Source organism: Pseudophryne corroboree, chromosome 5 (assembly GCF_028390025.1).
Source record: "Pseudophryne corroboree isolate aPseCor3 chromosome 5, aPseCor3.hap2, whole genome shotgun sequence".
Classification (NCBI taxonomy): Eukaryota; Metazoa; Chordata; class Amphibia; order Anura; family Myobatrachidae; genus Pseudophryne; species Pseudophryne corroboree.
The window spans coordinates 745,459,628-745,473,869 of NC_086448.1; the positions used below are offsets into that span (position 1 = coordinate 745,459,628).

The window sequence follows — 14,242 nt, forward strand, 5'->3', positions numbered from 1 at the left end:
TATCCCTAAATCCCCAGAATGCAGACTAAACATAACCCCCTCCCCCCGCAGCTTACCTCTCAAGTGCTGCGGTGTGTCTTCGTTCGGCATCCCGGCTGTCGGGATTCTGATGCGGGGATGGTGCCCCCATTCTGGATGCCGGTGTCGGCATTCAGAATAGGGCCAGGATTCCGGCGCTGGTATTCTGACTGCCGGGATCCCGACAGCTGGGATCCTGACTACTTTCCTGTAGAACAAACCATGTTGCAATGCAAGGGGAGCAAATACATTTATATTCAGTATTTTCTGTGCAGGTAAATACTGGCTGCTTTTGCATGTAGTCCACAAATGTTAGACGATTTTATTTGTACACTGCAATCTAGATTCCCGTTTGGACACACCCCACCCAAATCTAAATCTCTCTGCACATGTTACATCTGCCCCATCTGCAGTTCAAAATGATTTTGCCCAGGTGCACAGTAACTTGCTTTTTTTTTTTGCCTTATTTCCAAATCAGAATCAGAACCAATATGTACAAGACTAAGATTAAATTTAAGTTCTTCCATTATAGCTGTGTTCGCATAAGCATTGTTCATTGCAGAAGCTGTAGCCTCTTAGAAGTATCATAATGCCATGGATTATAGGGAATACATTTATACCCTTTCAGACCGGATTAAGCGGGTCACACCTGGGACTGGTGCGACCCGCTTGAAACCCCTTTCAGACTGACTGCACTTGCACTACTCATCATATTGCCGGGTTGGTGGCATCAGCCACGACGCATCCCAGAGGTGGTGCCGATCTAGAAGTGCTGCCTGTTCCTATAGTGTGAATGGATACCGGACGGATACTAGACTCTTCTTCCACTGTTTCCCACCCCTTTTTCTGGTGTTTCAGGTGGCAACTTTAGCACACAGAAAGCACCATCTCACTGCACTGGCTGCCCGTGTTTTCTTATCTACAAAACTCTCCACAGTGCTGCACCCTCCTACATATCTTGTCTTATCAAATGGTCCCTGTAAGGGCTATTTCACACCGGCCGGATTTGGCTGTCCGGCAATAAACAGGACGGCTTTTTACAGTTGCTTTGTTCCAGTGGAGCCTAAACAAACATAAGGTCTTTCACACTGCAGGGACACAGAACGGCCGCCATATTACAGGCATCTCCACCACTAACTAAGATGGCTGCCGTCCGGCTGCTGCTACTGTTGTGGTAGATGTGACTGCTGTTATTGCTGCTGGGCATGCCCACAACATTCAACGCAGCACAAAGCCGTTGCGTGTGAAAGTCATTGATTCACTGCCAAAAAAACAAGCGGGTTCTTGCAGTCCACTGAAATCTGGCCTGTGTGAAATAGCCTTAACCCTGCTCTCCGGTCAGGCAATGACCTACACCTATCATCACCTCCCACTCCTGTCTTTAAGACTGTCCCTCCCACTTCTACATCCGGGTCAGTCAGACTAATCCCTAGTGTACAACAGTTTTAGCATTTTCTTCAAGCACTTTGGGGGTCATTCTAACCCGATCACACGCTGCAGTTTATCGCAGCGGTGTGATCGGGTCAGAAATGCGCATGCGCCGGCGCATGCCAGATGGTCGCTAGGCGTGGCCGGACCGAACGGGGGGGCGGCCCTCAGCGGCTGCGTGACATCACATGCAGCCGCTGCGGGCCGGGGAGCGATGAGTAGCTCCCGGCCAGCACGCTAAAGCTACGCTGGTCGGGAGCTACTCTTGAAGTGCAAAGGCATCGCCGCTGTGCGATGCCTTTGCACTTCTACGGGGGACCGGCACTGACATGTGTGGCAGGATATCCCTGTGCTGGGCGTCCCCCCACATGTCAGTGTGAATGATCGTAGCTGTGCTAAATTTAGCACAGCTACGATCATCTCAGAATGACCCCCTTTATTTGTTGTCTGATTAAACAGTGCCTGCAGAATATGTTTGTCGCTACTGAGTCACACTACGGCATCACGTGACTACAAAGACTGTTTAACATGCAGGGAGGCTAGAAGTAAGTGGACACATCTGTAGATATATACATTTAGCATTTGGGGACGTGGATTAAACATATACACTTAATGGGAATCTGACACCATTTCAGCTGTATAGGTTATTAAGCAAATGATTTGGTATAGTCTCTTTTAACAGGGATACTTCCAACAGTGGTTCTTGGAAAGGTTCTAGCACCAGACCTAGATGACTGGGAACACAAAATGTATTATCTGGAAACTAAATCAAGGTAATTGCAACATCACTTATTTGTCATATGTCAGAGACTTGGGTGTGAGTGTGTCACAGAAATATGGCTATTTGTAGTGAGCAACTTTTTAAAAATTTTCTGTGTTAAAGTGACTGTTGCTAATCCATGTGTAATGTGCCATAATACTCTCTAAAAAGAAGGCTTTAATGTTCTGTATAACATTTAGGAGCAGGCATGCATAAGTGAGAGCTTTGACTTTTAAACCTTACAGGCTCTTCTCGCTCCATGATGTCTCTGGCTTACTGACCCTGAGAGAAGGAGCCATGCCTGGCATTTATAAGCTGAGGGTGAGAGTGACAGACGGGATGTGGCCTGATGTGATCTCTACAGTGAAGATTGTACTGGCTGGCATAACTGAGGAAGATGCTCGGAATGCTATAGGAATAAGATTACAAGGTGAGAAGTAATTGATCTACAGTCCTGTATTACATTAGCTGATTAGTTAGTAGAAAAAGACCAAGCCAAGTGGGGCAAGTCATGGTCCTGTGTGGATGGGTCATTTAACTATTGCATCCCAACTGTACTGATTTAGCAAGAACAGTATTGAGCCATACACAATGTCAGTGTTCACGCAAATGATCAATGGTTTGCGTCTAAAGGTGGGTACACACTGGCCGATATATCGTCCGTTCTCTTGAATGGCTGATATATCGCGGGTCCGTCGGCCAGTGTGTACGGCCGATACGTCTGTGAACTCAGTCGTTCACAGACGTATCGCTTCGGCCCCACAGCACAGCCGACGGCCAATATATCTACCGATATATTGGTGCGTCGCTGTGTGTGTACGGGCAGTCGGCCGACCGCCCGTACACATGCTGCGGCAGCCGGCGGTGATTGACAGCTGAACTGGGTGGCCATGTGTACACGCCCGCCCAGTTCATGACGTCAGTCCCCGACGGATCGGGCAGTGTCTATGCTCAACACACTGCCCGATCCGTCTATAGATATATCTGCCGATCAATTGATCGGCAGATATATCTACCAGTGTGTACCCACCTTAAGTCACTCAAAAGTCGCAGTTTGAAGGCACAGAGGCGCACAGTTCAGACATGTACTGGATATGTGCTGGGTGGTAACTGGGAGGTTGTCATTAAGAGGCACGGAGATGGACAGTCTCATGGACATGTTATGGAAGTGCCGTGGGTGTGACGCATGGCTGTTTGCGAACTCAGGCGCTTAATCGCTGACATTGGAGGCAATACTGTGATGGAGAATCTGCAGCTAGCGTATGGTCATTAGGTCGACACCACTTAGGTCGACAGTCAGGTCGACCACTATGTCGACACGTATTAGGTCGACAGGGTCACTAGGTCGACATTGTCATTGGGTCGACATGTACTGTGTCGACAGGTCAGAATGTCGACATGAGTTTTTCACATTATTTTTAAATTTTTGTACTTTTTCATACTTTACGATCCACGTGGACTACAATTGGGAACGGTAACCTGTGCCGAGCGCAGCACCTTGCCCGAAGCGCGCAAGCCATGTGAGGGGACATGGTGCACTAATTGGGGTTCCCCGTCACTTTTTACGAGGAAAAAGACGCCAAAAAAAGTTTAAAAAACTCATGACGACCTTTTGACCTGTCGACCTAGTGCATGTCGAACTAATGACCATGTCGACCTAGTGACTCTGTGGACCTAATGCATGTCGACCAATAGTGGTCGACCTAATGACTGTCGACCTAAGTTGTGTCGACCCAACGACCCATATCCAGCTAGCATGGGGCTGATGCAAGTGTTGATGGTGCGGCCAATGGTTGTAACTAAAGACACACCAAACAGACTCAGTGTGGGAGTCCCAGTCCTTGCACAGTCAGACACATACTTGTACGCCTGAGGAAGGGTTTTTACTACCATTAGCATATAGTCACAGACGCAACTATGGCAGAATCTATAAAGCGGTGGAATCAGCCCATTGCTGTGCTCTTTGTATCACAAAGCAGCTCTGTGTGTTATCCAACGTCAGTGCACAGCTCATGACAACATAAATACACGGCTATACAAAAGAACAAGATTGTCTTTTACATTGGCGCACTTAGAAAGAAAAGAGTATAGTTTCAATATGATTGTTTTGATTTAAAACTTAACTTTTATTAATTGTTTTCCTAAAATATCCTGTCTTATGAAATATAAACATATATGTAAAGAAAATAAATTATTTAAATTAATTACAACATCTTATGGGCTCACTGTATTCTTATTCCATTATATTAAGTTGACAAATATTGTGACTATATAAATATTTAATAAATCAAAACTTCACGTTAAATTTTATTCAGGGGGGCAGTGGTTATCTATATGCTGGATTTGATTGCTCTGAATATACACACAAGTCCCACTACAACTATAGTATGGGTGACTTATAGTGCGATGAATTTCATATTTGTATTTTCAATACACATCGTGATATGTATACTGAAGAAGCTAAATAAGAATATCAATCTTAGAATTATTTATTATATTGTGTTACACCCAATAAATTGGGTTCATATTTCCCTGCTGGAAAAAAGAAAAAAAGAAAAGCACCTCCACACACCACGTCTATTGTGCAAACTGATAGTGTGTCTAACGTCTGCTGATAAGGGTGTTCAAATTCTATGGATAATATAAATTGCATATGAGTCTCTCTCAGAGATATATCCTCTCATATGCATTCCATGATGCGATCTTACACCTTATCTAATACACAGACTGATTCCAGTTGAACCCACTAATAATGGTATACAGTACCCTAGTGAGTAGTGCCTGATAATTCAGGTTGCTACTTATCACAATTAAAGAAGGTCTGTACCATGCTCCTATAGGTGGGTATTACGTTATAGGTCTCTCAAAGAGTTTACTGACAGTGTGTTGGAGAAAATTTCTTATAAAAATTCAGCATCACATCTATTTGTACGTGTCACGTATATTTCCAAATGTGTATTTATATCGCATCATTTTCCCTCTGCAAGTTCTCAAAATGCAGGTACTGGGTATATTGTGTATTCTTTCATTCCAGAATTTAATTACATTTCTTATTATAATTCAGATATACATATATATATGCGTTCAATGCGGGATTATAAAGATGCAAGTACTGGATACGTTATATCTTCATTCATTCCAGAATTTAAATCAATTTCTTAATATAATGCAAATATATATATGCATTCAGTATAGAATTATAAAGATAATAATAATAATAATGCTAGTCAGTGGGAACGGGAGCAAACAGAGGCCTTTATAAGTATTTGTATATTGTCTTTAATTTGTGTCTAAATAATTCCCACAGAGACTTCAATTCTGCAGTGGTTCTCTGTTGATACAGTGTAGATAGGTTTTTGTAACAGTTACAAGTTAGTTGTAAATAAAGATGTCCGTTTTTAACTGTGTTCCGTTTTTAACTGGACGCCCAGTACATATTTGTGAAGATACCACTAATAAATCGTGACTGAAGCACACAAAAAACTTGTATAGGTAATTCTGCACTGTTTGGGATTTAAATCCGATTATTCACCACAAAGAATTCAATGTTGTTTCAATCCTCTCTTAATACAATGTAGCAAAATTTCTATGACCCCTGCGGGTTAATTATAGAAAAATGTATCCCTTATGTTCCACATTCACTAAGCAGTATATCACAGTATTAAGCTCGCAGTCTAAATCCATACTGCCTGTATAGTGTATATCTAACATTCCCTCTCAGCTAATTAGCCACGGCCCCCCATTTCCAATCATTATTTGTGAGTTGTACTATAGCATATTGTCACATTTCTTTTAAAACAGTGAGCCTGAGAAACGCCGGCGTGCACGTTTCACAGACAGGCTTCGTCAGGGCGACACGGCTAAAAGGTACAAAAGAAAGTAAAGACAAAGTTCTATATTATGTAATACTTGCAGGAGAGCAAACAATAAATAAAAGTCATGGAAGGTAGAAACTCATGTAATAGTATGCATGTAATTTAAATCAAAGTTCTTTTCTTATGCAAATGTCTTTTCTCATGGATCCAGGTATCACGGCAGAGGGGTTCATAGCTCGGACCCAAGGGACCATTAGCAGATATGAGCAGATGAGGGATATGCTATCAGAAATAATTCCCAGTGTGCAAGATAACGTCCATCTGTTCAGCGTATTGAACGTTCCCGGTCTCTCCAATTCTACAGACGTGTGGTTTTCAGTTTCCGGCCCTCCGAATCACCAAGCTAAAAAACTGAATGGCATTGTGGCCTCCCACCAATACAAGGTCTGATGTAAACGCCATTTATTGTTATTATTCTGATTATTATGGTTCCAGATTTGTGCTCCGCATCCTCAGCCAACAGGCAAAACGGAGCATAGACAAATCAGGTGGATAAAACAACTGCAGACATGAAACAAAGGGGGTCATTCCGACCCGTTCGCAAGCTGCAATTTTTTGCAGCCGTGCGAACGGGTCAGAACCGCGCATGCGCGTGGGCGGCAACGAAATGGATGAAGAAAGCGTTTGCAGCGGCGAACGCTAGAAGATTGACAGGAAGAGGCCGGCCGGGGGTGTCTACTCACCGTTTTGAAGGCGTGTCCGGGAGAACGCAGGCGTGCCCAGCTATTTCCAGGGAGGGATCCTGACGTCAGCTCCGTCCTGGATGATTGCAGCGGGTGAGTAAGTCCTGAGCTGTGCAGAAACTGCACAACCTTTTGTTTGTGCAGCTCTCTGCACAGCAGTTCGCAGCCCTGCACAGCGATTATCCCGCTCCCCTGCTAGCGATCAGGTCAGAATCACCCCCAAAGTGTAGAGAGATTTGATCTAGAGATCTCATTATGCGTTTGTTTTCCTTCTTTCTTCTCTTCGCACTGAAAATAAGGGGAGGATGCGTTCAGAGAGATATTAGAGGAACCACTGTCATTTGCTGCACTAAGTGCACAGTGGGGGTGATTCAGAGCTGATCATAGATATGCTAAATTTAGGACATCTACGATCAGATTCTCTGACATGCGGGGGGATGCCCAGCACAGGGCTAGTTCGCCCCGCATGTCAGGCCCTGTCCGCCTCCCACACAGGTGCAAAAGCATTGCACGGCGGCGATGCTTTCGCACCCGCCAAATAGCTCCCTGCCTGGGCTGTGCTGGCAGGCGGCTACATGCCACGTTCAGGGTTGCAGCGGCTGCGTGTGACGTCACGCAGCTGCCTTGGCCCACCCCCGCAACGGTCCAGACACACCTGCGTTGTCCGGACCGCGCCCCACCAACGGCGCTCTAACACCATTAGCACGCCCCCTCCTGCCCCGCGATCGTCTCTGCCTGTCAATCAGGCAGAGGTGATCCCACCAATGAGATGCTTTTAGCATCTCACTGGGACTAACTGGGTGCGCACACCTTTAGAGTGCAATCACTGCTGTTGCAGCGATCACCTCTGAATCACCCCCAGTGTTAAGACAGCACTTTTTTGGTCCTTTTCGTTTTCTAATTTGGTATGGTATATGAGCAGGAGTGTGGCTCCTGCTCATGAGAAGGACTGTCTTTGGCGCAGGTTGTAAACTTATATCTATATTTGTTCTTGTTTAAAGTGTTGGGAGGGCCCTGCTCGAGAGAGTGCGTACATGCTGGTTGATTGGACCTGATCTCTAAGCTCAATACATCAGACATGAGTAGTGCCTAGGTTTTATTACTATCGCACTTGATGACCTGTAGTCTATGCAACAATACTATAGCTAAATGGCACATTAAAATAATGGGTGTGGTAAAAAGATCTACACTGTCTAGATAGACAGTCATTAGATCCACCCCATATGGTCAACATATAATTGGGTGACATGCTCAAAAGGTTGACAGGTTCAAAAAGTTTGACAGGTAACAGGTAGACAGTGGGTAAGGTCGACAGGTATAAAAGGTCAACAGGTTCAAAAGGTCAAACCCCCCCCCCAAAAAATAATAATAATAATAATAATAATAATAATTGTGTCGATCATTATTATCATGTTGACCGTTTCTACCTAGTGACCTAATACATGTTGACCATATGGTGTCGACCTATTGACTGTCGACCTAGACACTGTCGACCTATCATTTGTAACCTTAAAATAATATAGTGGCTAACTTCCAGCAGAAGTTTGGCCCTCATAATAGGGCTACTAGCAGGAATACTGCAACTAGTGACAGACCTAGAGGAACACAGGCCCTCATTCCGAGTTGTTCGCTCGCTAGCTGCTTTTAGCAGCAGTGCAAACGCTAGGCCGCCGCCCTCTGGGAGTGTATCTTAGCTTAGCCGAAGTGTGAACGAAAGGTTAGCAGAACAGTGCTGAAATTTTTTCAAGCAGTTTCTGAGTAGCTGCAGACTTACTCCTAGCTAGCGATCACTTCAGTCTGTTTAGTTCCTGCTTTGACGTCACAAACACGCCCTGCGTTCGGCCAGCCACTCCCCCGTTTCCCCAGGCACGCCTGTGTTTTTACTTGACACGCCTACGTTTTTTAGCACACTCCCAGAAAACGGTCAGTTACCACCCAGAAACACCCACTGCCTGTCAATCATTTACCGATCAACAGAGCGACGGAAAAGAGTCGCTAGACCTTATGTAAAACTGCATAGTTTTGTGTGAAAGTATGTCGCGCGTGCGCACTGCAGTCCGTACGCATGCGCAGTTATGCCGGTTTTTTACCTGATCGCTGCGCTGCGAAAATCGGCAGCGAGCGATCAACTCGGAATGACCCCCATTGTCAAAATGATCAGTGATAATGACTAACACTAATGCCCCCATTTATCAAGCTTGGGAGAGGGATAAATAGCACAGTGATAAGGTACCATCCAATCTGCTCCTAACTGACATGTTATTATTTATTTATTAGCAGTTTCTTATATTGCGCAGCATATTCCATTACGCTTTACAATTAGAACAACAGTAATAGAACAAAACTGGACAAAGACCGACATAGGGGTATATGCAATTGCGGTCGAATACCTGCTGGAATTCGACCGTTTTTGGATTCGACACAATTCGACAGTCGAATCCCGGCCGCCGGGACCCGAATTCGACATATTCAATAAAAAACGGATTCGACAGTCCCGCTGTCGAAAAACGGACCAATTGACGAATAGTGTGCGTCCTGGATTCGACTTCATGGACGACACAAAAGTGTTCAATAATTATGAAAAAAATGCGTGGGGTCCCTCCTCCTAAGCATAACCAGCCTCGGGCTCTTTGAGCCGGTCCTGGTTGTAAAAATACGGGGGGGGGGGGGAATGACAGGGGATCCCCCGTATTTTAACTACCAGCACCGGGCTCTGCGGGTTTTTTTTTTTTTAATGCAATATTTTTATTGAAGAGAAGTCGAATAAGCTGATACAAATCAAACAGGAGATGATGACTCCAAATAAATTCAGAATAACATACATGATATCCCGCGGGATATGACCAAACATAACAAGAAAAGGGGAGAACATCAACAATACAATATATATGTCGACAACAGTTTTTCTGTGTTTTAACGAAGGGTAAAAAGAGAAAAGGAAAGAAAAGAACAGAGATGAAGAGAGGAAGAAAGAGAGGAGAGGGGTGGTGGTAGAGTGGGGGACCACTAAGGGAACATTCAAGGTATAGTTGTGTCGTGGGGGGTAGCCCACACTATCTTCAAACCTTAAAACAATGAACAGTGCATCACCACTTTTGCCTATTGGGACCCGTTTGACACAGTATATCATACCCGGGCAGTAGAGGATATAGCATAAGTGAACCAAGGTTCCCAAGTCCTCCTATATTTCTCTGACCTGTCATGTAAGGAAGCTGTGATTTTCTCCATCATGGAGATATGCCATATTTTAGACAGCAACATGCTCCTAGGGGGGATAGTGGTCTTTTTCCAACTTCTGGCTATCACACATCTGGCGGCATGGAGAATTTGGAGTACTTGATTGCCCGCATGGCTGCTAATATTAGGCAAAGGTAGGCCCAGTAGAGCCGACCAGGGACCCAATGTTACCTGAGAACAGAAAATAGATCCAATAAGAGTTTCCACTTGGGCCCAGAACGGGCGGATTTTGGGACAGGACCACCAAATGTGTTTGAAATCTCCAATTTAACCACACTCACGCCAGCACAATGGGGAGGACCCGGGGGAACATCCTATGCAGTGTCGTTGGGACCAGTGACGTGCGGTGAGGTCATTGGCTGGGGAGGCACTGAGATATATAGATATAGAAACATAGAAACATAGAATTTGACGGCAGATAAGAACCACTTGGCCCATCTAGTCTGCCCCTTTTTTATTTTATCCTTTAGGCAATCTCAACCCTTTTTTAACCTTGATTCTTTGTAAGGATATTCATATGCCTGTCCCAAGCATGTTTAAATTGCCCTACAGTCTTAGCCTCTACCACCTCTGATGGGAGGCTATTCCACTTATCCACTACCCTTTCTGTGAAGTAATTTTTCCTTAAATTTCCCCTGAACCTCCCCCCCTCCAGTCTCAATGTATGCCCTCGAGTTCTAATGCTTCTTTTCCTTTGAAGAATGTTTCCCTCCTGAACTTTGTTAAGACCCTTTATATATTTGAAAGTTTCTATCATGTCTCCCCTTTCCCTTCTCTCCTCCAAACTATACATGTTAAGATCTTTTAGCCTTTCCGGGTAAGTTTTGTGATGTAGGCCATGCACCATTTTAGTTGCCCTTCTTTGTACACTCTCTAATGTATTTATATCCTTCTGGAGATAGGGTCTCCAGAACTGGACACAGTATTCCAGATGGGGCCTTACCAATGACCGATACAGTGGCATTATCACTTCTTTTTTCCTGCTACTGATTCCTCTCCCTATGCAACCAAGCATCTGACTTGCCTTTCTCATTGCTTTGTTGCATTGCTTTCCTGCCTTCAAGTCACTTGAAATAGTGACTCCTAAATCTCTTTCCTCCTCAGTAGTTTCCATTATAGTACCCTTGATACTATACTTAGCCTTTGGGTTTTTGAGACCCAAGTGCATGATTTTGCATTTTTTAGCATTAAACTGTAGTTGCCACGTTCTTGACCATTTCTCAAGCCTACCTAGGTCATCAATCATTTGTTTGACCCCTCCCGGTGTGTCTACCCTGTTGCATATCTTTGTATCATCTGCAAAAAGGCATATCTTCCCTTCAATACCATCTGCAATGTCACCAACAAAGATATTAAAGAGAACTGGACCAAGTACAGATCCCTGGGGTACTTATATATATATATATATATACAACCAAAGAAAGAGGCGGCACTCGGAGTCTGTGATTCAATCATATATTGGTCCAAAAAGCAATCATCATCAACGTTTCGGGGATCAGTTCCCCTTCTTCAGGATCCTGAAGAAGGGGAACTGATCCCCGAAACGTTGATGATGATTGCTTTTTGCACCAATATACGATTGAATCACAGACTCCGAGTGCCGCCTCTTTCTTTGGTTGGATATTCCAGGGGGTGATAGCAAAGCCTTCTGTTGAGGAGGGCACCGGAGCAGGACATATCCCTCAGCGGATACCAGGAGTGCCGGGGCAGCAAGGAATGTATATATATATATATATATATATATATATATACACACACACACAGTGGTCGAGGTGGAAATTTTGAAATTTTGAAGTTTTGAAGTGGGGGTATGCAAAGGTTAAGGCTGCAATTATGCGCGCGCTCCAGAAAGGGGGCATGGTCACCCAAAAGGAGGCGTGTCCAGTATAGTAGAACCCCTTATAGTATCTAGTACTGGTGCCCCTTTCACCTTATAGCAGACGGTACGAGCTGAAATTCACATTATAGCACACTGAATGAGCCGAAATTCACATTGTAGCACACTGAATGAGCCGAAATTCACATTATAGCACAGTGAATGAGCCGAAATTCACATTATAGCACACTGAATGAGCCGAAATTCACATTGTAGCACACTGAATGAGCCGAAATTCACATTATAGCACACTGAATGAGCCGGAATTCACATTGTAGCACACTGAATGAGCCGAAATTCACATTGTAGCACACTGAATGGGCCGAAATTCACATTGTAGCACACTGAATGAGCCGAAATTCACATTATAGCACAACTGAATGAGCCGGAATTCACATTGTAGCACACTGAATGGGCCGAAATTCACATTGTAGCACACTGAATGAGCCGAAATTCACATTATAGCACACTGAATGAGCCGGAATTCACATTGTAGCACACTGAATGAGCCGAAATTCACATTGTAGCACACTGAATGGGCCGAAATTCACATTGTAGCACACTGAATGGGCCGAAATTCACATTGTAGCACACTGAATGAGCCGAAATTCACATTGTAGCACACTGAATGGGCCGAAATTCACATTGTAGCACACTGAATGAGCCGAAATTCACATTGTAGCACACTGAATGTGACGAAATTCACATTGTAGCACACTGAATGAGCCGAAATTCACATTGTAGCTGTCACGATCCGGGTATCTGGACGCCATTTCTTACCCATCAGATGCCTCCTAAGGCTGGCTCAGCGCTCCAGGACCGGATCCCATCTGTTATCCTGATGTGTACATTCCTGTATCCTCTCCTGTCACTCTGGGACGCTGTCACAGTAAACGCCATATTACACCTGGCATGGCGTCTCCCGCGGCCTCCGCCGCCGTCCCTGAACTACTGCATGCAGAGTGTCTGAGTGGCGATTACGTCAGCCGCGGCCTCCGCTGTGTCCGCGTGGTTGGATGTGCATCTGTCAGCCTGACGCCTCCTGTCTCCGGTGGCCGGCGCCGCCATTACTGTTTTCATTACCACATGGATTACAAACCAAACTTCCCTCCAAGTGTCTGCATGGGCGCAGCCATCTTGGATTCTGTCAGCTGATCATTTCCACCAATCTGTTCTCAGTATTGATAATCTGCATAATTGCCTAGCCAATCCCTTCCTTGCTGCAGGTATAAATACACTGTGCCTGAGCAAGGAAGGCGTCAGTGCTTTGGTTGTCAAACCTAGTTCCTGTTTGTCTCTCTCCTGTGATTGTCTTCCAGGTTCCAGCTCCTGTCTCAAGACTTCCACCATAGAGACCCGCACCAGCATTCCACCTGCGGTGTAGCCTGACTCTCCAATCCATTGTGGATTCATCTGTTTCCAGCTACAACATTACCTGCTTCCAGCTCAGCTTCCAGCAGAGTACAGCTTCCCTTAAAGGGCCGGTGTCCTTTCTACACTTTACCACTCTCCACCGGTATTATTATTTCTCCGCTCTCAAGTTCTACATTTCAGTTCATATTTCATCGCTCCCAAGTTCATTTATTATTTAACTGGTTCCAGCCAGTATCCACTCCGTGCTAACAACAGTCTGGTTCCAGCCAGTATCCACAGCAGCTGTTTTATCTTCAGCAACCCAGCTTTTCCTGGAACACCAGCTGGCACAATCCTGGGTTATCTCCATTGCTACAGTCGGGCCTGGTAAGGACTTTCCATCTAGAAGATCATAAGAACTATCTCACACTACCAGTGCCCTGTGGCTCCTGCCATCCTGTAGTACCCAGGAACTGTATTTATTCTTTGCTGACTTTTACGTTTTCTTTTACTGCTGCTGTGTTGCGGAGTTGTCATAATAAACATCATTGACTTTTATCCAAGTTGTCGTGGTCACGCCTTCGGGCAGTTATTATTCATGTTACTTACATGTCCAGGGGTCTGATACAACCTCCCAGGTTCCGGTACATCTCAGCCCCTACAACTGAGGCTGCCTCCCGTCAGCTCAGGCCCTCAGTTGTGACAGTAAGCACTGACCTAATGAATCCAGCCGGAGACCAGGATCAAGCGGCCAGGCCGATGCAAGAACTGGCAGCCCGACTAGAACATCAGGAGGCTGCACAGGGCCACATCATCCGCTGTCTCCAGGATCTCTCTACTCGGCTGGATGGGATTCAGACAACTCTCCGTGGATCAGGCGCGTCTGGTGCGTCAACCACAGTGACTCCAGCTATAACCCCACCCACCTTACCCATTTCTGCTCCACGTCTTCATCTTCCAACGCCAGCAAAATTTGACGGATCTCCCAGATTCTGCAGGGGATTTCTCAACC

At 45.2% G+C, this 14,242-nt stretch overlaps 1 protein-coding gene across 1 annotated transcript in view; it reads left to right on the forward strand.

The window, feature by feature from the left end:
* LOC134929667 (neural-cadherin-like) overlaps positions 1–14,242 on the forward strand; it is a 236,307-nt gene that overhangs the window by 112,142 nt on the left and 109,923 nt on the right. The window contains exons 19-21 of the mRNA XM_063925248.1: positions 2,129–2,219; positions 2,452–2,636; positions 6,233–6,465. Coding sequence (XP_063781318.1) covers positions 2,129–2,219; positions 2,452–2,636; positions 6,233–6,465 — 509 coding nt within the window. The remainder of the gene's footprint in view (positions 1–2,128; positions 2,220–2,451; positions 2,637–6,232; positions 6,466–14,242) is intronic.